The 25686-nt window shown below is 39.6% G+C and overlaps 1 protein-coding gene across 1 annotated transcript in view; it reads left to right on the plus strand.

Annotated features, from left to right (window-relative positions):
* The window catches only part of LOC149197696 (uncharacterized), a 112333-nt gene extending 86951 nt beyond the window's left edge, over window positions 1–25382 (plus strand). The window contains exon 5 of the mRNA XM_089408771.1: window positions 24880–25382. Coding sequence (XP_089264897.1) covers window positions 24880–25382 — 503 coding nt within the window. The remainder of the gene's footprint in view (window positions 1–24879) is intronic.
* The last annotated feature ends 304 nt before the right edge of the window (window positions 25383–25686 follow it).

Genomic DNA, 25686 nt, shown 5'->3' on the forward strand with positions numbered 1-25686 from the left:
GCTCCCTCTTGATTAACCTAGTCTTGTGAGGGATCCCTTTACATCAAAACAACTCAAGAACAAAACATAATAAATCTATAAACCCTAGAAATCAAATATAATGGAAAGAACAATAGCCTAAACTATAAGCGGAGGATATATAAGGCTTAATAGAATAAGTCTTTGACTTTGGTGTCGTCATTTTTAGACTTCTTTTGAGGATTTTCATCAGCTGCAACATTAGCTTGATCCCTTTCTCTCTTCTTATTTTTAGGATTATCGGGACATTAACTCATGTAGTGTCCCATCTTATGACAATTGTAACATTCTATTTTGGATAGATCACTCTTCTTCTTTGACCCTTTAAACATCTTAAATCCTCCTTTCTTCTCGACATGAGTAGAGTAGGCATTTGTGGTATTTTCTTTATTTCTTGTTTACCCTTTGTCATGGATAAATGAGCCTCTTCTTGTATACAAGAAAACCACATCTCTTCGAAGGATGGAGAGTTCTTCCAACTACTAATTCCTGCTGCAAATGCATTCCAAGATTTTGGTAGTCCTAAAAGGGTAGCAATCACAAGTTCCTTCTCTGGGACTAGCTCATCAATTGCTTGAAGTTCATCCTTTATAAGAGCAATTCTTACAAAATAGGAACGCATTGTATCATCCTTTGTCGTCTTAATTGTTCGTAGCTCATTCTTTGAGCTTGCCACTTGTCCAATATTTTTTATTGTAAACAATTTTGAGAGTATTATACATATTTATTGAAAAGCCTAGAGTGGATATATAGGGAATCAAATTGTCTTTGACTCCATCCACAATTAAGTTCATGGCAAGATTATTAGTCTCCTTGTACTTTTCCTTTCCAGCTTCATCTGCAGGATCCTTGACTTTTCCTTGTACAAATTCCAATACTTTATTCTTTGCAAGGATGAGGTCCATCCTTGTTTTCCATGCTCTATAATTAGATTCTCCTTGAAGCTTGTTCTCAGACTTCATTAAAGAGGCCATAGATGTACTTGTAACTTTCAACTTCCTTTCAGGACTTCATTCCTTCTATTGAATGGAATTTTTATTCTCCTTATGATATTCCTTGAAAACTTCTCTATAAATCTTCCTTAAGTTGATGAGAGCTATTGATCTTCTAGCTGCCTTTTTCCTTCCTTTTCACCTTAGCTCTAATACCATGTTAGAAAATAAAAAAGGCGGAAATATTTCCTTTATCTTGACAATTACTATGACTACTTAGTGATATTTATTAGCTTCTTTTATGTCTTCCTTTATCTTATTGTCATCAAGCAACTATAAAAAACAAAATATGAAGATCAACACAACAGGGACACAGGATGTAGGTTCCCAAACAGGGCTAAAACCCCTTTTCTAGGGTAAAACCCAAAATTTCCTCTTCTTTTCTTTAGAACCAAATCAAATGAGATAACCAAGGCCTATGACCAAAAATAAGATCTCCTTTAGCCCACCAAGTAAACTTGCCAAGACGATTACCCAAACATCAAAAGTCAACTCAAGTCAAATTGCTTCAACCCTGCAACAACCTTGGATTTTGATCCTCTTGCAACAAAATTTCAGCCTTACTGTAGACCTACAACTTTGTCCCTCATTCTGTAACCCAGAAACTAACACGTGTGAGCCAAAAACAAGAGAAAAACAACTTTTTGTCTTAGCTAGGGTTCCTCCTTCCTTTGCTAGGGTTTCTTCTTCCTCTTCTAGGCATTTCACACTTCTTTTCTCCTATTGCAACTGCAGATTGAAACTTGCTTGATTGATTGTACAAAATTAAAATTAGGTCTGGTAACTTCTTATTTATAATGGTTTTGTGAGGTCAAATTCCCCTAATGAGGCTAACTTTACTAGAGGGCAAGCCGACTTGGTGGAGGAGGCATAAATGACACTTTAGACTCAAAAATAAATTTCTTCCTTGACATACAAAGGCCCAAGAAGGATCTATTACATAATTGAAAGGACTAAGACTCATGACATAAACCCTAGAAGCCTTCAATGGAGGCTTTTGACCTAGAAACAAAATAAACAAAGCATGAAACCCATGATTATAAATAATTTTCTTTTAATATAAATTTTCTTTTTCTTTCTTTTGACAAATACATTACATCGTGACTCAAATACAATTATGAAGACTGATACTAGTTACATTTCTCAACAATAAGCACAATAATATATCATGAAAATATTTTAGACTATTACAATAAGAATCACCTCTTATATAGAGTTCAAGAGGTCATATTTTGTCTGAAACCCCTAAAAGCTAATAATATATCGAAACATCGAAGCCACTGAGGTGACTATTATACATATAATCTAAGTCACATGACACAGTGACACGAGACATGTAGGACACAAAAATATAAGTGTCCAACAAGAGACACGTTGAACACAAAAATAGGACATAGAGGACACATCCCACACACACACACACAAATTTTTCATAAATATTAAAAACTATAACAAATTAGTAAATTAAACATACAAAAATGAATATAGACAAAGATTTTTTTTTTTAGAAACTAAAAACATTTAGAATTTACATGATAATGATAAAAGTTCAATTATACACATTTTCTCTTTATCCTTAATGTCTTGCTAAAATAATGTTTTTTAATCATATTGAAGCACGACTATTGCAGCCCCACTTCTAGCAGATGTAACACTAGCAAACCATGAAGAAAATGAAGGAAGGGGGGCAAGGGGCGGAACCATTTGTGGGAGCATTACTCACTTTCCTTTTACTTTTTCCAACTGCCCTTCATGATTGAGCCATGATTTTTGTGAAAAGAGGAAGACAATGGACTACTACAGGAAAAAACCTTGAAGACTGGTGGACAAATCCACTTGCACAACACTCGGAATCCCTTCTAACACTACACAATAACCTTAGTTGCACTACGAAATGTCTTATATGTCCAACCTGTTGAGTGAAATGAGCTCAAATGAAGGGGAAAATGTGTTTTTATGGGGTGCAAGCTTCTTTTACGGGGGACACTATGGGAGCATGTGTCAAACATGTGTTTGGTAGGTGTCCTGTGAATACGACACATGCCAAACATGTGTCCTCACATATTCGTATCTGACACGTAGGATAGGGACACGAGCCCTATTTGGAGGTGTCATGTTACTTAGCATATAAACCTTATATTCTAATACTTTAAAGATGAGAGGAAGGCTTTATTATGTCATCCAGTCAAGGCCCACACACCATCTCCTATCAAGTCAAACTCATATCAACCCATTGCATCAAAAGAATCATTGGAATATGCATAGGAATCAACAGAAGGCCATATAGGTCGATTGAGTCGAAAGTTGGTGGCCTAATCCTCGATTTGGTGAATCAAATCAAATAACTATGAAGCCAACAAATGATCTTAGGAATGCCACAAACAAAATTGACCAACTCTCAAGCTATTAGGTAAAAGGATACTATCAAGGCAAAGGGAAGTCAATACAATACCTTGATAATCAAATCCCACTCATCTCAATCAAGTCCAATTCAGTCAAAGCAATAAACGAGGAAAAGTGCAAAGTTGATGATAAATCTCATTAGGCTAATCAAGTTGACAAGAATTACCATTACTCAACAACAAGTAGATTCCCCAATCTAGAGAAGACACATTGCACCTATTAGGAGATACCATGTACCTACCAAACTAGTAGTTTAATATCAAAAGCCAAGATGTGTGAAAGTTGGTTCACTTGTGTACAAATCAATGGGTGACAAATGCCATTAAATCAGCAGTCCTTATTCTCTCCATTAGATCAAGCATAGATTTTACCCTTATTTGAAGGTACAAACAATCTTATTATTTATAGTGATCAGGACCCCACGCTCATCCTACACACTAATCGTGTTGTCAAGAGGTAACAATCTTATTACAATCTTGATGAAACACCCAATATCACCATAGTAGATCTTCAATAGAGCCATCGTGCAGGTTGGGCCAATGAGGGTACAGAGATAAGGAGGAAGGCTCAAACCCAATAGTTGGTTGCCTATACAAGTTCTAACAAATCAGCTCATGGTCCTCCATACCACCATATACTAGAAACCTATGCAAGGAGTAGGGTGAATAAATTCTCAAATCAAAAGATTGTTACACTGAGCTAGCAACTCAAAGACAAGGGAGGATAAAGGGGCCCAACTACTAATATTTCATGCAAAGCAATTAAGGGAGGACAAATGGACCCTTTTATTCTTCGAATCAACAATCCTTTGAGATCTTCATCTTAACTTCAAGGACTCTAAGATATATACTTCTCTATCTACTCACTAGCTTATATCACCACTAGCCACCTAGAACCAATACAATCCCCTCCATGGCAATAATGTCTAAAGCCCAAACACATTGCTATTAAGGTTTTAAACAATGATTAAAATTCAATTATGGAAGCCTAGAAATTTATTCACTACCAAATACACAATCAAAAGGAACTTCAAAGGGGAGCATAACATCTAGAACCGAAGACAATTAGTAAACAACTAGTTACAGTTACAAAATCTAACCATTAAGGTGCAAAAATGAGTTAGGTAGTGTCCAGTGTTTTGAGGGATAAATTCCCCTAGGGTCTTGGGTTGATACCCTAGTAGATCGGGGGTTATCTACAAAGAAAAACAAGCATTCCACACAGCCATGATGCTAATATAAACAAACTACACAAAGAGAGATGCACCTGGCGGTCCTTCATTTGGGAAGATCCAGCCAGGGTCCAAACCCTCTTAGAGTTCCTTTTGATCCTTCAACTTGCAAAACAATCAATTCCAGAATGCACAGTAGTATATTCACTAAGCATCATAAAGAAATCATGTTCATAGCATATTGAAAGGTAGTTAGTTATACAATTAAAACAACCATTTATATGTGAATCATAACATTGATATCATAAACATGAAGAAGATTTATATCAGGAACAAGACAAGTGTTTCTTTTATTATAGATAACTAAAGTACATAAAGGAATGATTTCACCTGAGTCTTCCTTTCGCAGGCTCCAAGCGGAACCGTCCTCCAGATTTGTCCAGTCTCAAGCCTTCAACAAAATCCTTCCATGACTTACTCCAAGATATCTCAACTAATGGAAAGTCATCATAACTCAAGAAAACAAGGGTTTCCTATAATGGGGGAAGTGCTGGAAGCACAAGGATCTTTAGACCTCGTCAAGGATAATCTCAGTAGCGTGATTTTTCTCTCTATTCTCTCCTCCTTAGGCCTTCCCATTGAAGCCTTTTTATACTTCTCACAAAGTAGTTTTTTAGTTGGGAATTCGTTGGGAACAGTTGGGCCACAGGCACTAATAGCTAATCAACAGGTAAAACCCATGATCTCTGCTTGAAATTAAGGAGATTTATTTTTTTTAAGTGTTTTAAGACATATACGTGGGTTGGGTATACACAGACCTACGTACACATGCATTTAGCTCAGGGAAATGTCGCGCATAGGGAGTAAAACACTGTTTTTTAAGTATTTGGACCAGGTCTAGAAGGAGGGATTTCCCTAGGCCATGAGTGCAACATCACAAACATCAAGAGTGAGATTTGGAGGTATAACACAGTGAAATGAAAACAATGTCCCAAGCTCCAAGATATGGGGACACGAAACCAACGAAACACATGGGATTATTACATGAAACATAAATCATTCAAATCTTATACAATAACATACATCATTACATGTAGCATAGTACCAAGTTTGTATCTAGGGTGGTAGGGCATGTACACCTCCATAGACTAGGAAAAGAAGTTGTTGTGCAAAGCCGATCAAATGTCCCAGAAACAAGGGGATCTCATACATCAATTTAGTGTCTAGCAAGTCCATGATCTTAAAATTATAACATAATTATTATTAATATATCAAAACATAAATGATTATATCATAATGTAGCAAATAATTATGATTGACAAATCATCTATCACCATTGTATTTCTCATCATGTTAGAAAATTCCAAAGATATAGATCTAAGTTCTATGATATTTCAACTAAAAACAAGTCAAATGACAAAGGAGCAACATTGCTCAAGGAAAAGCCCCACTAGTCTTTACATCCAACCACTATACAAAGGTATAAGGACCAACCAAGGGAATGTTGATATCCAAACCAAAATCATATGCATTCTCCAAAATATTCAACAACATTGTTACCCACCACTAGTGGGTGACTCCTATAGGAGAATTTTCTTCTAGATTTGTCCTCAACCGACAGCCATCAGCCCCTTGTAGCCACTTGATATCTCGATGTGCTACTATTCTCCGCCACCGGAACTAGCCATTGTGTGCCCCCGCTCATCTGTTATGATTATATGTTTGAAGGTGGGCCATCCAACCCCGAAGGTATGATTTTTCATTATCTAATTGGGTGCTTGTGCTTGCTTTTCTTAGGCACATTTGGGCGTGGATTACTGGGGGGATTCAGTGGAAAGAACAAGCTTTGATTGTACTCTTATTCCCTTACCTCAACTTGGGGGTTAATCTTCTATCCTAATCCTGTGGGATCTCCTTATTGGCTACTAGCTTTAAGGATTGGCACTACATGACAAACCCTAATTTTGGTTCTGTGGTCCCGCTTCCCGATATCGTATATCTTGCTTCCCTCTGCTCATTACAAGCACTTTTCACATTTTCCCCATCTAGGTCCACAAGGTGTTAGCCTCCCCCTCCCCTTGACCACACCTTGGGTCAGACCTGGAACAATGCCCTGAAGGTTGATGTAGCTAAAAAGAAAGTTAAAATCATAATATTGCCACATACAACAAGAAATGTACCACAAAACGCAAAAGATGGCCAAGACAATAAAATTTAGCGTGTGGGCAAAAGCCAAACATGATCTCTAGCCCCTATCATTATGGCCATCACCCTGGCTCCTAGGGCCCCTATGAGTACCCCTTTGCGACATTAAGGAACCCATCATTATCCCAACCCGGGCAATGAACTACCCCACCTTAAGGGGGTATTCACTGCTACATCTTACACATCATGCTCTCATCCCTAGAGCCCCGAGCAGTAAAATGAAGAAAAAGCAATAAAAGGCAAAAGGCATATGAAGAAGGGTGGAAAAACAAAGGTCGGGGAAACTCATGTACCATGATTGCTCCCTCCTACACCCATACACCCAACATATGCGCCTCCTTCATTATGGCTACCCTTGTCCCATGGCATCTGGCTTGGAGCCTCTCCTTTTACCCCACTTTGTTCCATCATTGTTTCACATGACACTTCCATTTGATGGGTGTACCATGGACTTGTCACTCCCTAAAGGTTGAAATGACATAATAGGGTCCTTCATTAACCTCACTTGTCGAGCAAGGTAACACCTATACATGTTTAAAGCCCATTTGGAAGGGCATGCCACTAATAAGTGTCCACTTCTACCCTTGATTAGCAAGCTTATTTACTCAATTGCATTAATGAATTGTTGTACTGGAAGGTGAGGAGATGCATTGGATCTCATACAAGATTGCAGGTGGGTCTTCATCTTGGATTTGGCCTCCCTATACTAGATCCAAGCCTTCCAGAGGGTCATAATAGCACTTTTAGGGTGAGCGTTGACAAACTTGGGCTTCTCAATGCCACACACATTGCTTGTTCGTGCCCCAGCCATATAGAGATGATGATGCACTCGGACCACATTGCCAAGTTGACCACACATTTTCCCCTGATACTTGGCAACTGATCCAGGGCCCAAATGAGGCTTTGTGTCACTCAGAGAGACATGGGAGGCCATGTGTCATCTTCTAGCCCTCATTGATGGAGCATCGACATGATATTGAGCCATTTGGAGACCCATGAGACCCATTTGGAGCCCACGAAGCCCAAATTGGGGTTTGGAGATGTTTTGCAGCATTTGGAGGGAATCAACCCTATTCATCACTTTTGAGGCCCTCACCCTCATTCCTAGCACATGATGCCTCAATACTAATATTGGAGAGCACTTTGCATTAATTACTTCAGGGGCTTCCTCATTAGGAAATCGAATTCATAAGACTTGTATAAATAAGAGAGACACTCTCTCATTTTGGATCATCACACTTTGGATTTTCAACCAGCCTCATTAGAGATTTTCGGTCTGCAACTTGTGAAATGATTTTGGATGATTAAAAGCATTTTGATGTTTGGAAAAATTCCATCTCTCGTGGAGCTTCTTTTTGGCAAATTGATGGATGGATATACTCTTCATTGTCTTGTAAGTCTTGTTTAATGTTATATTTCTGATCTAATGGATGTCTAATGCATGGAATAGTGTCTATGGTTTTAAATGTGACCTAATTTTGTTAGAACATTGAAGTTGTTAGAAATTTTGCATGTGTTACTCATTGACAATGAATGAACGAATGTTCCTAGAGGTTGTTCTATATATTGCATCCTTGAAACTCCATTAATTCTAGCCATTGAAGTGTAAAATTCTAAGGTAGTTATGAAGTTGCCTCCATTAGGGCATTTTAAGCTGCTTTTAGGTCTCCTTGAAGAGCGAAATTCTGAAATCAAGATTATTTTGACTACAATCTTCCCAAATCTAGGCACTGGTCCTATATACTTGGTGATCACATTAACTCATTGAAACATCATTCTTTTCACCTCTTTTCTTCCCTCTTTCTTCGTCCCTTTAAGCATAGGGAGGCTTGTCTAGGGCTTGGTGTGAAATCCTCTAAGAGAGTGCGCTTTGAATTCTGTCTAGACAGGGTTGTTCTTTGGTCTCTCCTCTAGGCATCCTCAAGTTTTGAATGAATTTCGATGGTAGAATCTCATTTTATTTGATGTCCTAAATAGCACAACAAGTGATCTGATAATCACCCTATGAGTGACATCAGTTAAGATTTATTAAACAAAGGTATTACAGACTCATGTGCTGGTGTGTGTTCTATGTTATTGAAGCAACGGATCGATCATATTACCAATACACATATAATAAAATGGAAAGACAACAGAGAAATACAGTAAACAAACACAAAGACACAAACAATTTTAATAAGGAGTTCACCCTATTCTCCAGGGTTACATCTCCGGTCTAGCTTTCAGTGGTGGCCTTGTTTTATTGTGCCCTTAAGCAGAGAATTACAATACAGAGACTCAATGTGAGTTCTCCTAAAGCAGGTTTGCTTGATAGGGTGGTTCTTGGATTCCCAAGCCACTAGAGTACACAAACTTCTTCTTCCTACCAGCTCTGTGACCTTCTGGTCTATAGTGGAAAGAGCAAAATGTGGTGCTCAGTCCAGATAGGTTCCTCTATGGGATGGCTTGAATCTCTCAAGCCCTCTAGTGCTCGATGCTACCGCTGGTCAGCTCAGCCCTTTGTCTCTTCATGCTTTTGCTTCACTATTTTCTTTCTCTGTGTATTCCGTCCTCCTCTCGGGATTCTGGTATGTCTTTCTTCTTCCTTCATCTCTCGCACTGTTCTCTGACTTGATTGTGTATTCTGTCTCTATTCATGGCTTTTAGCCATTCATCCTCATGCATGTTCGGTTCCTCGTCTGCCTCTATTAATTCACCTTCTGCAGCTGTGCTTGGAGTTCTTGGTTTGGCGTCAGCATGAATGCTCAAGGAGTGGCCACATGTCCTCCTCTAAACAATGCCAGCCTGCTTCATCGGTTCGTTTCTTCAATTACGTTGTGGATGCGTTCTTCCTCCACCATGGCGGTCAAACGAATTCGAAATCTTTACAAATCGCAGCGTATTCCTTCGTCGATTCCACTTCCTCCATCAGGCGCAATCTCAGTCGTCTGATCTGGGTCCCCCAGATCCAACGTCATATGCACATCCCGCGTAGTTGACTTGCTCGACCGATAATGCACGATCAACGGTAGTTTTCTCTCACCTCTGCTTGCCACACGTCAGTCGTTGAGTGGGACCGTTTCGCTTCCATCCAAAACTGCTTCCCGTTTGAGGGTGCCTGATCAATACCACCACTTTGCAGAGCGTGGGTCCTGCCTTTGTCCTTTTAGCGCTTTGCCTTTTCTGCCCGCGGTTCTCCGGTTCACCATGCGTCCGAGTGCTCAGGCTTCCCCCATTTCGGCCCTGTTTTCCTAGCGACACATCAAAATCCACCTCCTTTTCCTGATTCGGGGCTCGCAAGGGCTACTTTGACCTCCTGCGTAGTCTCCATGGGCCTCGGTCAACGTGCTTTGACCGAGGTCCTCGTTGTTCCATGTTGGCTGCCATTGCCACTGGTTCAGGGGTGTTTTTGATCACTGTTTTGGAATTTTTAGAGATTTGTCCCGACCTGATACAATCATGGTTCTTTGACAGTTCTTGATGGATCCAATTCAGATCGCGACCTCCCCACTAAAAAAGCTTTTGGACCACAAAAATTTGGTTTTCTTTCAAGCATCGACTAAGTGAGGATACTACTGTCTCACTTGTCCAATCTCAATCCACTTTGCACTGCTCGGCTTCGAACCTTTGAGTCCAATTCTGAGGTACTCAACATCTCCACTGCGCATCGTCCTCACCTTCATGTCCAAGACTATGTATTCCTGCAATTCATTAAGATATTCAGGTAACAGGTCATCAATAGAAGGCAATTGACTTTGCTCTTCAAGATCCTCAATCATTGAAGGTTCAAACAATCTCAAGAAGTCTGCATTTACGACACTTGATAGGATTTTTCTTTTTACCTTCACCTTGCATCCTATCCTTGCTGATATATAGCCAGACCTGGTCTCCAACTTGAAAACTATGCTCCATCCGATGCTTGTCATGCCTAGATTTGTATTTGGCTTGGCTCTTTTCCAACTGTTCCTGTACTGCCTGGTTAATCTCGTGGATCTGTTCAATGAACCTACTTGCCTTGTCCACATCACTGTGTCCATCAACCATGGTATCTTTACCGAAGACAAAATCCAAAGGAGACCTTGGTATGAAACCAAAACAGGTCTCAAAAGGAGATCTCTATGTAGAAGAGTGTTTGGCTTTGTTGTAAGCATGCTATACATAACACAAATGTTCATCCCAAAGCTTAGGATGTTTGCCGCAATATCCCTTTAGTAACTGGATCACTGTCCTATTAACTACTTCCGTCTGGCCATCGGTTTGTGGATTTCAAACGGTCTTTGTAGATCTAGCAGCGCTAGTACAGGTGTTGTACTAATGTTTTCTTTCAAGGTGTCGAAGGCTTTCTGATGTTTTCCTCCCCATTGAAACACCTTGTTCAATCATGTCAAAGCATATAAGGGAGCTTCAATTGAGGAAAAATTAGAAATGAACTTCCTCCAATATTGTGCTACTCCTAAGAAGCTTCTCACTTCTGTAGCAGACTTGGGTTTAAGCCAACTTACAATGACTACCACTTTAGAGGGATCTATTTTCAATTCACCACCCCCTACTATATGACCCAAATAATTTAGAGATGTTTTTCCAAATTCACATTTTGAGAGTTTAACATAAAGTTTTTCTCTTTTCAAAACATCTAATGTATGCTTAACATGCTTAAAGTGTTCTTCCCACGTTTTACTAAAAATCAGAATGTCATCCAGATACACAATAACAAAATCATCAAGAAAAGGCCTAAGTACATCATTCATTAATCTCATGAAATTAGCAGGAGCATTGGTAAATCCAAAAGGCATAACCAGCCACTCATACAATCCCTGCTTTGTTTTGAAAGCAGTCTTCCATGTATCTTTCTCTGCAACTCTAACCAGATGGTATCCACTATGCAAATCCAGCTTGGTGAAATAAACAACTTCCTTCAATTGATCTAAAAGATCATCTATGCGAGGAAGGGGATAACGATTTTTTATTGTTATCCTACTCAGTGCTCGGTAGTCAATGCACATTCTCCACGAGCCATCTTTCTTTCTCACCAAAACAATTGGTGACCCACATGATGATGTGCTAGGCCTGATGAATCCCTTCTCGAGCAACTCCTGCACCTGGTTCTTGATTTCAGCATTCTCTAAAGCAGACAACCTGTACATCCCAATGTTAGGCAATGGAACATCTTGCTGCAAAATAATATCATGTACTATTTCCCTTTTGTGTGGCAGACCTTTAGGTTCCTAAAACAGGACATCATACTCTGAAACAATGTTTTCTATATCAGTTTGCTGCTAAGCATTACAACCCTCAAATACATTGGTTCTATCAGGATTCTTTTCCTTTACAACCATTAGTAAGAATTGTTTGCATGAATTTATCATTCTTTTCATATGCCCAGAATTTATGAGAGTATAATTGTTCTTGAGATTGTGAGCTCTTACAAAGTATTCGATTCCACCTTTAACAAGTAGATACTTGTTCTCAGCTCTATAGAAAATAGCCATTCTATCATACAAGTAAGGACTTCCTAAAACAATTCCACATATATCCAAAGGAATTATGTCTAACTCAACCTCATCTACAAATGCTGATCCAAAAGAAAACTTGAGTTTGCGCTGTCTAGTCACTTGTAGTTGTGCTTTATCATTCAACCATCCTAATGGGTATGGTTTCTTGTGAGGTGTAGTTGCTAATCCCAATTTCTTTACAGTTGCTTCCAAAATCAAATTTACTTGTGAGCCACTATCAAACAAGGTATCAATCTTTTGATGCTTGGCAATAACTCGAATATGAAAAATCTCATGTCTTTTTCTCACATGTTCTTCATCAATAATAGTTTGAGTAGAATTACTAGTAGATGCTTCAAAATTATTACCTTTTATACTTGTGGCTGCAATGATTGTTTCATCTCTCGAGTCTGACCCCAAATCTTTCTGAATAGTTGCAGCAATCTTCTTCTTCTTTCCCTCGAACTTCTTAGGTCTCAGCTCTTGATGCAGAATCCAACAATGCTCATCATCATGCCCCTCCTTTTTAAAGTGTGTGCATGAAGCTTTGCCTTTCTGTACGGTGTTAGCCTTCCTTACTTTCCACTTCTACTTTCTTTTCTCCTTGCTCTTGCTTACAGTGGGTTGGGATGGTCCCCCAACTTCTGGATTTCCATTCTTTCCTCTAGCTTCTAGATGAGTAGCTTGTACAGATACCTCATCTATACTAGTGGGATTAAACATGAGGATGGTATGCCTCACGTAGCTGTGTAGACGACCAATGTACTTCAAAAGAGTCTCTGGTGAGTCTAATGAGATGCCCAACATCAATGCTCTCTTTCTAAATTCTTGAGTATACCCTTGCACACTTTTCCCTTTCAACTGCCGAAGAGTTTTCCAACTCATCATGGCTTGTTGTATGTAGGCCAATGGATAGAACTGCTTTTTGATTGCAAAAACAAATTCACTCCAGACAGAGATGGTCTTACCATGTTTCTTCATGTCATCTTGGGTTCTGCCTTCCCACCAAACCAAGGCACTGCCTCCTAGGCGTAGGCTTGCCAGCTGAATTTTACTCTTGTCTGAGTTGATATTTTGCACTCTGTAATACACATCAATTTGTCTAATCCAATTGTCCAAATTTTCAGCATTTAGCTCTCCATAATATATCGGCAAATCAAATTTAACATCTAGCTTAATCAAAGATGCTTTCTTATTATGCACAGGGCTATTAGGAGGTGTGAGAAATCTTTCCTCTTTCCCCTTTCCTTTTGAGTGGTCATGGGAAAGAGACTCATCTTCTTCTTTATCTTGTTCAGAACCTGATGAATCTTCATCCTTATGCTTTCTAAAGTCCCTATACATTTCTTCTACCATAGACTTTATAGCTAGGAAACTCTCCATGAATTGAGGGTCCGACCCCATAGAACCTTCCTCTGACATTGTCTTCCGAGAATAGACTCTCCCAATTTCAGGATTAGTTTTGACCAACTCTCCTTCTCCTAATTTGAGCTTTGATCTCGTGAGCATTCAACAACTAAACCAACACAAGCTTGTCTAACCTTACAGCCTAGAGCTCTGATACCACTTGATCTGATAATCACCCTATGAGTGACATCAGTTAAGATTTATTAAACAAAAGTATTACAGACTCATGTGCTGGTGTGTGTTCTGTGTTATTGAAGAAACGAATCGATCAGATTGCTAATACACAGACAACAAAATGGAAATACAACAGAGAAATACAGTAAGCAAACACAAAGACACAAACAACTTTAATAAGGAGTTCACCCTATTCTCTAGGGCTACATCTCTAGTCCAGATTTCAATGGTGGCCTTGTTTTATTGTGCCCTTAAGTAGAGAATTACAATATAGGGACTCAATGTGAGTTCTCCTGAAGTAGGTTTGCTTGGCAGGGTGGTTCTTGGATTCCCCAAGCCACTAGAGTACACAAACTTCTTCTTCCTACCAGCTCTATGACCTTCTGGTCTATACTGGAAAGAGCCAAATGTGGTGCTCAGTCCAGACAGATTCCTATATGGGATGGCTTGAATCTCTCAAGCTCTCTGGTGCTCGATGCTGCTGCTGGTCAGCTCGACCCTCTGTCTCTTCCTGCTTTTGCTTCACTGTTTTCTTTCTCTATGTATTTCGTCCTCCTCTTAGGATTCTGGTCTCTCTGTCTTCTTCCTTCGTCTCTCGGACTATTCTCCAGCTTGACTGTGTATTCTATCTCTGTTCATGGCTTTTAGCCATTTGTCCTCATTCCTGTTCAGTTCCTAGTCCACCTCTGTCGATTCACCTTCTGCAGCTATGCTTGGAGTTCTCGGTTCGGCGTCAGCATGAACGCTCAGGGAGTGGCCACATGTCCTCCTCTAAACAGCGCTAGCCTGCTTCGTCGGTTCGTTTCTTCAGTTACATAATGGATGCATTCTTCCTCCATCGTGGCGGTCAAACAGATTCCAAATATTTACAAATCGTGGCGTATTCCTTCATCGATTCCGCTTCCTCCATCGGGTGTGATCTCAGCCGTCCGATCTGGGTCCCCTAGATCCAACGTCATATGCACGTCCCGCGTGGTTGACTTGCTTGACCGATAACGCGTGATCAATGACGGTTTTCTCTCACCTTTGCTTTCCATGCATCAATCGTTGGGTGGGATTGCTCCGCTTCCATCCAAAACCACTTACCCTTTGAGGGCGCCCCGTTCAATACCGCCAGTTTCTAGAGCACAGGTCCCACCTTTGTCCTTTTAGCGCTTTTCCTTTTCCGCCCGCGGTTCTCTGGTTTTCCATGTGTCCGAGTGCTTGGGCTTCCCCCATTTCAGCCCCGTTTTCCCAGCGATGCGCGATTAGTGCTAATCGCGCATCAAAATCCACCTCCTTTTCCCGATCTGGGGCTCCCAGGGGCTACTTTGAACTCCTGCGCAGTCTCCATGGGCCTCGGTCAACATGCTTTGACTGAGGTCCTCATCGTTCCACGTTGGTTTCCATTACCATTGGTTTAGGTGTGTTTTTGATCGCTGTTTTGGAATTTTTAGAGATTTGTCCCGACCTAATACAGTCATGGTTCTTTGACAGTTCTTGATGGATCTAATTCGGATCAACAAGTGGGAACCCTAGAAGCCATTCCTCAACTTAGGAATTCCTTGAAGGTTTGTACTTTAGTAGCATACCATTCAAAACCTTTTCTCTTGACTATCTTGACCATGGATGAACTCTTACCTTGTCAAATACCTCAACCCTAGGTCTCGCATAGTATTTCTCTCAAGAAGTTTTTCATGGAAAGTCATCCTAGCTTCTCCCAAAGGTCGCACATTAATTGAACATTTTCATTGAATGGGCCATCTTTGCCTCACTTTGGACCACAAGTGAGGGGTATTGGGACTCCTCCCATCTGTGAAAATTCGAGAAGAGAAGGGGCCATAGGCTATGGTGACAGTGTGCCTTTGTCCCAAATTGTTGTGCCTTCTAGCTCTAGCCTATATACTAAGCATGCTAGTTTGTGCAGCAACAGGCACACCAACCAACCTAAGTTGTGCCTCATCAAGTATCTTCTCATCTACCTAAGCATTAGGTTTACATTCATTGTATTATTTATCTTGCTATTTTGTCTTGTTTATCTTGAATACATAGATTTCAATCAAAAGGGAGCATGAGAGCATCTCATTTACTGAGGAGAGTGTTGGACATAGTTTTGTCATTGATGACAACCAGTGTAATTGATGTCAAAGGGAATGGTTAGGAAAGTAACAGTGTCATTCATGAATCAAAGGAAGCAGTGTGGTAGTCCAATCTCTTGCATGACTTCAATCAAACAAAGTCAAAGTGGTTTGAAGTTCACTGAGTTTTTCTTGCAATTATGATGTCCTAATGAGTCTGTGAATGGTATGGTTGGATAGTCCTCTCCGAGACCTTTCTGACGGTATATCACACTTGGAAAACCTCATCGCAAATGAGAAGTTATGATCATTTGAAGTTGGCAGCTATAATGAGGACAAAAACACCATCTCTGACTTCTTCAAATAATTCTCATCCTGATGATGAACCACAGAGGCTGGTTCGAAACGTCGATGCACTAAAAACAACAGATGCGATGAATCCGGAAGATACAACCACACAAAACACCAAATTTATTTGAAAATCACCAAATTCGTTAAATATGACACATGTTGAGGGAAAATCCAAACATTGGCAACAATCAACAACTTAAGGCGCATGAACTAATCTAACGATGGTCAAAAGCATGTATGGTGCACAGTGTGCAGAGATGCTCAACATTTAACCCCTCACAAGGCTAATAAAACAATGACACATGGCAGACACCTAGTGAGCATACAAGTGGCAATATACGATTGGCTGAATGACAAGGACACGTGGTAGTGTTGTATGACATGGTAACAAGGTGATGACATGGTAGTGCCACATGGAACCTCTATCAAAGACAAGGATGTGGCAAAATCATATGGCAATACAGTGACACAAGGCCGCTTGTGACAGGTTGAAAGAAGATGATGTGGCAGCAAAGAATGACATGGCATGACAAGTCAACAAGGTGACGTGGTGCAAAGGTCTAAAGCAAGCAACCCATCTCATTGAGTCTCTCTTGTGAATACGCCTAAGAATCACCTCCCTATCTTATCATTGACCATATATTCTCGTGATTCCATCATACCGAGTCTCCTCCCATCGGTGAAAGTTTGTAAAGAGCAGGGAGCCTTAGCTGAGGTGACAGTTGGCTATTGCTCCATCGTTGCCCTTGACCTAGTAGTCGCTCTATAGGATCCCCTCCTAAGACCCCTGCTAGTTTGAGCAGTAACAGTGCCAAAAGGGTTGGGACCATCACACTCTTATCCTTTAAATGAAGTCACCCTTTCCTCCATTGTTTACACCGCAATAACTCGGCGAGCATACTGCTGGAAATTATTCAGGAAACCATGTGTATGTTTGTTATGCAGTAACACCACGTAGACTCCATCTTACTATCCGTGCAACTGCCTTCAAGCAGAGATCGAACCACATAGTTCGCCACTGCAAAATTCTTCTAAAACAATCTGAGTTATATGCTTCCCAATGCGATGTAACTTGTTTGACAACAATCTACAAGCACTTGGTTTGACAACAATGATTTTATGACTTGTCCACTTAGCACATGCAACAAGAAAGGATTTACCAGATGAAAACAAAAAAGATTTATCACAAAAAACACAACATTGATTCACATTGATGGAGGCACTTCTTCAACTCTTTCCATGACCCAGAGTTCAAAATGGTTCACTTCTTACAGGATTTGATTACTGGCAACATCTGATCACTTGATTATAACTTCACGGTGCAAGGGTTCAACGTACCTCATTCCACGATAAAATCTACAGGCCCGTGGCCACACTCCTTTAATGAATGCTACAAGTCTAAACTGACCCCAATGTCAATCCTTTGCAATGCTTTTACTATCTCGTTAACGACCTCTCGGCATCTGCAGTCCTCCTCCAACGACTCTTCTTACAGCAGACTCTAAAATTGGATCGTGCTATTTACAACTATTGTGACTTCAATGAAGATTACTAGACCGCTTCATATATATATGGACTGGATATGAAGTGTATCGTCCCAATCACACTGTCGATTTAATTTTTTTACTTGGATCGTTCAAAAGTGGAAATATATTGCTAACAGAATAGAGAGTTCTCTTGAGGCCTTCGCGCTCTCAGGAGTCTCACGGAGCATGGAAGGGAAATCAGAGGAAGAGAACTTTGAGTGAGGGTTCAGGGTTAATCCAAAATCACCCCGCAATGAAGTCAATTGCCACTGTGTTATCTTTTGTCTCGATTCTTCACTGGACTACGCACTCTTGGACTTTTCCACAAAATCGCTAATAGCCAATCCTACTTCACTTTCCTTTTGTTTGCAGTTCTGCACAGAGGACACGACTTCTCTCTAGGATGCTCCACACACAAGATTACACACAAGTGCAGAATACTTCAGCTTTACTTCAGGCTCCTCAACTACTCTTGCCCCAAACAATTTCAGCTTCCACGTCGTCTCCTTACAGGCTCCACAAACAATGCAATACCTGCAGATCTACTCTACATCGATTCATCACACTGTTGCAGGTCCATATGACCCTCTCAATTGCTACACTAATATCAACAGCATATAGGCAGTGATTTCAGTCAATATTCTCTAACAATTCAAAAATATAATAACTCCCAATGGCTCTAATACCAAAATTTGATGCCGCAACATCCTACACATACCAATCTGAATTCACACACACACGACAATTGTAGACATAATTGAAACAATCTTCATTAACATAAAAATTAAGTACAAATGGCCAGATTTACCATATGGGCATTCTTTGCCCTTGGCCACTTTCTCATAGACTCCCAACCACTCTGACTCTCTCACACACTCTCATGCCTAATATGCCTTCATACACTTATACAAATGGATCTGAACCAAAATTAGATTTAGATCCTAAACTAACTCCTACAATTTCTTTAGATCCCAAAAATCCTCCTAATATCTCTAACAAATCCTTGATTCTTGCTATGACTCATCTCTGCGCTTGTGTTGTCCACCAGTCATTAAACTTTCCCAACATCTCCTTCTAGGTAAAGTCATCCCACAACTAGTTCCAATCTAGAAGCTCCTACCTAGCAAGGATCCCCTCTACAAAAGTGGTCCATTGCTTGACACAACCCTTCAAAGCTACTTTTACAAGCTCCAAATTATTCACAGCTTCCCCCACGCCACTGTTGATAGTTCATCACCAACCTATTGAATCATTGTGAGATAAGAAGTCGCAGTCTCAGATTTGTTCATGCGAATGGTGCTTAACTTCTCCTTTAGCTCAATCTTCCTGTTCTAGTTACTACTCTGGTATAGTCTGGTCAAGGCCGTCCACATCTTATGTGTTCTATCCTTTTATGTTATGTGAGGGATCACGTGATCCTTCACACCATCCAAAATAATGCCACTAGCTCTTATATATTTAACCTATGTTCAACTGTTTGGGTAACATCCAAAGGAACTTGGATCTTTGTGCTTGCAATTTCCCACAAGCCATTCACCACAAGAACAATGGTGATCCTCTCCATGGATTGAAATTTCCAACCCCCTCCAACCTGTCTTCACACCTCAGATTTGATGATGTAATATCACCAGATCTGCTTTAGCCACAAAACCCTAAAAAATACACTATCGTCAAAATCACTGATCTCCCTTCTTCGAAGTTTTAGAGCTCTAATACCATGTTAGGATTTTAACATCAACACTATCATAGTATAGTCTGGTCAAGGTCGTCCACATTTTATGTGTTGTATCATTTTCGATTATGTGAGGGATCATGTGATCCTTCACACCATCCAAAATAATGCCTCTAGCTCTTATATATTTAACTTATGTTCAACTACTTAGGTAGCATCCAAAGGAACTTGGATCTTTGTGCTCGCAATTTCCCACAAGCCATTCACCATAAGAACAATGGTGATCCTTTCCTTCCATGGATTGAAACTTCCAACACCCTCCAAACTGTCTTCATACCTCAGATTTGATGATGTCATATCACCAGATCTGCTTGAGCCACAAACTCTCAAAAATATATTGTCGTCAAAATCATTGATCTTCGTTCTTCAGAGTTTTAGAGCTCTAATACCATGTTAGAATTTTAATATCAACCCTAATCTTTGTATCTCAGCAATTAATAGAAAACCTAGAAAATATTTCTCACAAATAAATTCTGAAAAAGTTGTAAATTAAATACACTAATATTCTAAGTTCTAACCTAGTAAATTAATTTGCAACGAAAAATGATTGCAGAAAAACAGACATGCAATGGCAGAAACTTCAACCAAACTGTTCTTTGTCACTAATATTAAAATCTGGAAAATATGGGTTAGACACAGAAAATTTTACACACAAATTTTACTACTACAAGGAAACCTATAACTTGGCCTCCTGAAATCAAGCTCTGAAATTCACTGTTAACTGGAAGAAATCCGCCTGCTGTAAGATTGTTGTACGACATCCTTTCTTTTTTGGTTACAATTGACCATGCTTTCGAGCTAGATATCCACACACCAACTCTCATATAATTTATCATCACTCCTAGTTGTATTTGAGTTGAGTATTCATAATCACACTCTCTTCTTTTTTTTGGCTAGGATCCCTTGTGTAGATCTTGCATTCAGCCTTCCTTTTGAGTTGCACTCAGTGAGGTGCATGTGTGTTGGGTATATTTGAGCTCTCTTAGTTGTGTTCTATCTCTTAGGTCATATTTGAACTTTGTCTTAGTTGTGTTTTCTTAGGTGTATCTGCATTGGGTATTTACACTCCCACTCCCTTTTTATTTTTGAGCTTTCTTTGTTGTATTAGAGCTCTTTTAGATATATAGAGTTAGCTCTTCCTACTCTCATTTTAGCTACGATTTACTGTATTAGAGTTGGGTACTCTCATCTTTTGTCTCTTATAGGATGTTCCTGTTGGAAAATGGAAAGCGATAGCTTATTTAAATCTTATTTTCCTTAACCTTAATATTTTCTTGTGAACTTATTTATTCTTCTTGTGTTCTTTATTTATATCTTTTCATCAAACGAATATCAAGAATGAAACAACAGAAGACACAAAAATTAGGATCCAAACCAGGGCAAAATCCCTCCAAGGGGAAAACCCAGAAACTCTTTTCTTCTTAGAATCTGCTTCAATTTAGACACAAAGACCCAAACCCTAGACCAAGTCCTTCTCCAAGTACCAAGTTAGCCCTTCCAACAAGTCCTTCCTTGAACCTGCATTATCCAGCTACAACCTGCAATTGTTACCTCAGTTCTGCACCTTCGGCCAGTTTTGTACCTACGACCTTCAGCGTATTCTGCACCCAGTTCTATACCTTCAGCCTGTTCCGCACCAAGTTTTGTACCTTTGACCTATTCCGCACCCAATTTTGTACCTTTGGCCATGTACCTTCCAAAAGAGATCGAGCTTCTTGATTTGAGTGAGTACCAAATGAGGTCGCACTGCTTTCTCAAGGGGTCAAATTCCCTCCTTTGGGCCGACTTGTAATTTTGGAGTTTCCCAGACTTTCTAGACTCAAAAATAATTCTTTTTACAATTAGAAATTGCACGGAAGGGTCTTATAAACATGATGTTAACTCCTTTGACTCATGACAATAAATCGTAAGACCTAACAAACCCTAGAAGCATGAAGAACATACTTTTACCTAGAAGATCATCAATAATGAGCATGAAACCCATGCTTTATAATAATAACTTTTTATTTTCTTCTCTTGTTTGTTACATAGGATACATATTGAAATGAGTACAACAATTATGAAGAACGAAACTAGTTACATTTTCAACAGTTCCTTTGGACACCTCTTTAGATGGGCAGATCAATGGCACTATTCTTCCATTAGATGTACAACATTGTTGGGACGTGTCTTCCAACCCTCCTCCATTGGATGATGAAGTCAATGACAATATTTTCCAGACAATGACCTATTTTGTGGAAACATTCTTTCCATAGACGAGTAGTTCAGTGATCACAAACCTCTCAGTGATGAACAACTTAGTGTTCATCTCTATACAAGATGTTTCTTTCAACACTTCTTTAACAGATGGGCAGTTTATTATCATAGTTTCCCTGATGATAGGCAATTTGGTGGCAACATTCTTACAGTAGATTATTGGATCCACCTTTGTCTTGAGTTGGGTCATCCCCAATCCACTCTCTTTTTCCAGCTACTACTCACACTATGTTGAGTTGGATATGCCCACACACTTTTATACCTTCTTTACCTTGAATTTATGCTTCTTTACAACACTCCTTTATCGGATGAAAAGTTCAGGATCATATCCCCAAAGATGATGAACAGTTTAGTGGTGACATTTATTTAGGAGTTCAGCAATTCAATGCTAAAGATGGTTGGAAATTCAATAACCCTTACACTTTCGTATTTGTTTGGGTCATCACAAATCCATTCTCTCTTATTATTAGCTATGATTGTCCCTTTATTGAGTTGGGCATGCCTACTTCATGTTTCGTATTTGATTCATTAGTGATTGACCTTTTTGTGTAAAAGCATCATACTTATGTTCTCTTGTTCAAGGGTTCACTTCTCCTTATGTGATTTTTGTTCAAGGTTTATGTTGGATTAGGGTTTGTTGAAATGGTCACCCTAGATCCATGATCTCTTTATCGTTCCAACACATGGGAGCATCCATGGAGCGAAAAACACAAGAGTGAGAATACTTTTCCAGCCAAGGATCATCTCTTTTTGTGTAGGGCATGATTTTGGAAGCAGTTTGTTTTGGCATTCTTGTAACGACTGTGTCTTGAGCACGAAAGTGAGAATGCTTTTCCAGCCAAGGATCACCTCTTTTTCTGTAGGGCATGATTTTGGAAGCAGTTCGTTTTGGCATTTTTGCAATGACTCTGTCTTGAGCGCGATTCCAGAGTGGGAGTGCAGGGGAGAAGTGATTTTGGTATCCTTTCACATTCCCTGAAGCATGCACTGAGAGGCATTTCAGCTAGTGTAACCCTTGTTAAAAAGGTTTTCCACAGTAGCTGTATGTGACTTTTCATGTGAAGACAAATTGGGAATAGTTCAATTTAGGGAACCCTTTGGCCTTGGGGCCTCAAAATTCTTCCATCAAACAATAAAAAGAAATCGGAAATACAAGAGTCAAGTCTCAGTCTAAAATGCAAGTTGTTACCACCAGCTCCAGTCTGAATGGGCACTAGAGAATCCTTTTTACACCTCTTCATTCTGAAAGAAAATGGATTGACAATAATCACAGATGGATTGTCCTTTTATATCAGCAACAGGTCAGTGCCAGATCAGCTCTGAATTGGGTTCAACAGCAGGCAGGGTTTATTAAGAAAATCACCTCCAAACATATCAAATGGATACAATGAGAATGGCTATAGGGTTTAAGAAGCATTAGTACTTTTTTGCATATTTTTTCCAGGGCCCTGTGTGTTAAGCTACGTGTCAGATGAGCACAGAACTTTCTGAGCTTGACCAGGTCAAGCACTGATTTGGCCTCTGGCAGAGTCTTCAGTTAACTAACATGCTTCAAGATGAAATTACTGGAGGTAAAATATGAAGAATATAAAAGAAGAGATTGTTTTTAATGTAAAAAACAATGATGTCAAGTCTCACTAGCACAACTGGTTGAGGATGGGCCTCATTAGCAAGGCAACCCAAGATCAAACCTCACGGGGGGTGGTTGTGCCCTGTGCTAGGGGGAGGAGACATGCTAAAAATCCAGTCAACTAAGGGCTGGTGTGGCCTAGGCCGGGTGCGATCTCCGGGTGACTTTGATGGTTTAGATGCCCCCTAGATCGTGGCTCCCCAAGCCACAAGTCAAACCTGGAGGATCACACACAACTTGACAAACAAACAAACAAAAATGTAAAAAACAATGATTTAAAGGATACCTATTCAAGGAATGGTGGCTGTTATTAATCATTGTGCTTCGATAATTATGTCAGCTCAAAAACACATCAAGCAAAGAAAGCGAAGCTGGATCAATACTTTGTATGAAGGGAACAAGTGTTTCCTGGACAAGTGTTGAAACTTTTAAAAAATTTGGCAACGTGAAAAAGATGACACTTACCATACTAATTGATTTAGGAAACATGCATACTTATCAATCTGAATAAGGCATTCAAAGTTCAAACAAAAATTGTGTTTGCCAAATAAAACAATTTCAAGTGATTTGAAACACAAAGGCTTTGGATCACACATTAAGAAATGTTACAAGGTTCCATTAACCAAGGGACAAGAGACTAAACTTTTCTGGGCTATTTGACCAAGGTTGACCACAAACTTTGACCACAGTTGACCGCAGATTTGTTGAAGTTTGACCGCAGGTTCTATCTCTCCTTTGACCAAGCTTTTGGAGGCTGCTTTGACAGGGTTTGACTAAGGAAAGAAGGTTGAGTTCTTTAACTGTTTGATCAAGCTTTTTGAAGGCAGATTTGACCACTGACCAAGACTGGTTAGGGCATCTTTGACTGTTGTTGACTTTGACAAGAATTGCAGACTTTAACTATCGATCAGATTTGACTTTTAGGCTCATCTTTGATTGTATATTGATTGGTTAATATTGATTGGACTTTGACTCATCGTTGGTGTACTTGGATATTGTATCTCTCTGCTGAACTTTTAATGAAAATCTAATAGAAGAAGAATTTGGAAAGTGTTTACCCCTTGTGGAGTTTTTTCCTTGGTCTTTGACCAAACCACTATGTCTATTGTTCTTGGGAGTCTTCTATTGCGCATTTGATTTACTATTCTATCTACAATTGTTTATTGTTGTTGGAAGATTGAATTATATTAGAAATTGATTGCTAATTGAAGAAGAATTGGAATAAGTGATTGTGCTAAGCATAGAACACTGGAAAATTAACATGGTATCAGAGTTGAAGTGAAGACAAGCCCAAGGAGGCAAGAGAAAGAGAAATCACTAATTTGGAAGATACCATATCTGCTGCTGAAGAATATTTGATTTTGCCAAGATGTCTATTTCATATTTCAAGATTGAAGAGAAGCTAAATGACTCATCTAACTATGTTGTAGGAGGACTAGGTTGGAAGTGACTTTGGATGAAAATGATGTTTTGGAATATGTTAAAGGAAAAGTTCTTGTGCCTCCGGAGAATGCTTCCGCTGTTGTCAAAGCCAAATATAAGAAAGGTAAGGTCAAGGCCGAGAAAATTATTATTGATTCCTTGAGAGATCATCTGATTACTTATATTGCTAAATTGAATAAGTCCAAAGAAATGTATGATAAGTTGGTTGGGATGTATGAGGTCCTCCCTTTGAAGAATCATCTCAAGGACATTAAGATGAACAAGGGAGAAACTACGCAGTCATACTTTATGTGGATATCCCAACTCAAGGATCAACTAGCATCTGCTGGAGAAACTACATCTGACAGAGAACTTGTACTCATTGCACTTGGAGGTCTTCCTCTGATTTGGGAGACATTCATTACTGCCATAAGCAACAATGACAGGTTTCCATCATTTGATGAACTTGTTGGCAAGTGCACGCAAGAAGAGACTAGGATCATTTCTAAAGGAAAGATTCAAAAGCATGAAGAAGGAGAGCAACAAGTGCACTCAAGAAGAGACTAGGATCATTTCTAAAGGAAAGATTCAAAAGCATGAAGAAGGAGAACCCTCTGCATTTACTACTCAAGACAAGAAGAAGAAAGGAAGAGGGAGACCATCTAATTCAAAAAAAGTTGCACCAGTATCCAGGGACTCCCAAAGGAGATTTAGAAAGGACAAAGTTCAATGTTTCAAATGCCATAAGTATGGTCACTTCGCTAAAGAATGCCCATAAAATGGAGATGTTCCTAGGTCCTACAACAACAACTGATGCTTCAACAACAAGAAGTTCAATAATAGAAGAAGAAGAGATGCTCTTGTTGATGAT

This window comes from Pinus tabuliformis, chromosome 2_2 (assembly GCF_031772625.1).
Source record: "Pinus tabuliformis cultivar Carrire ecotype Pingquan chromosome 2_2, CPIR1, whole genome shotgun sequence".
Taxonomy (NCBI): Eukaryota; Viridiplantae; Streptophyta; class Pinopsida; order Pinales; family Pinaceae; genus Pinus; species Pinus tabuliformis.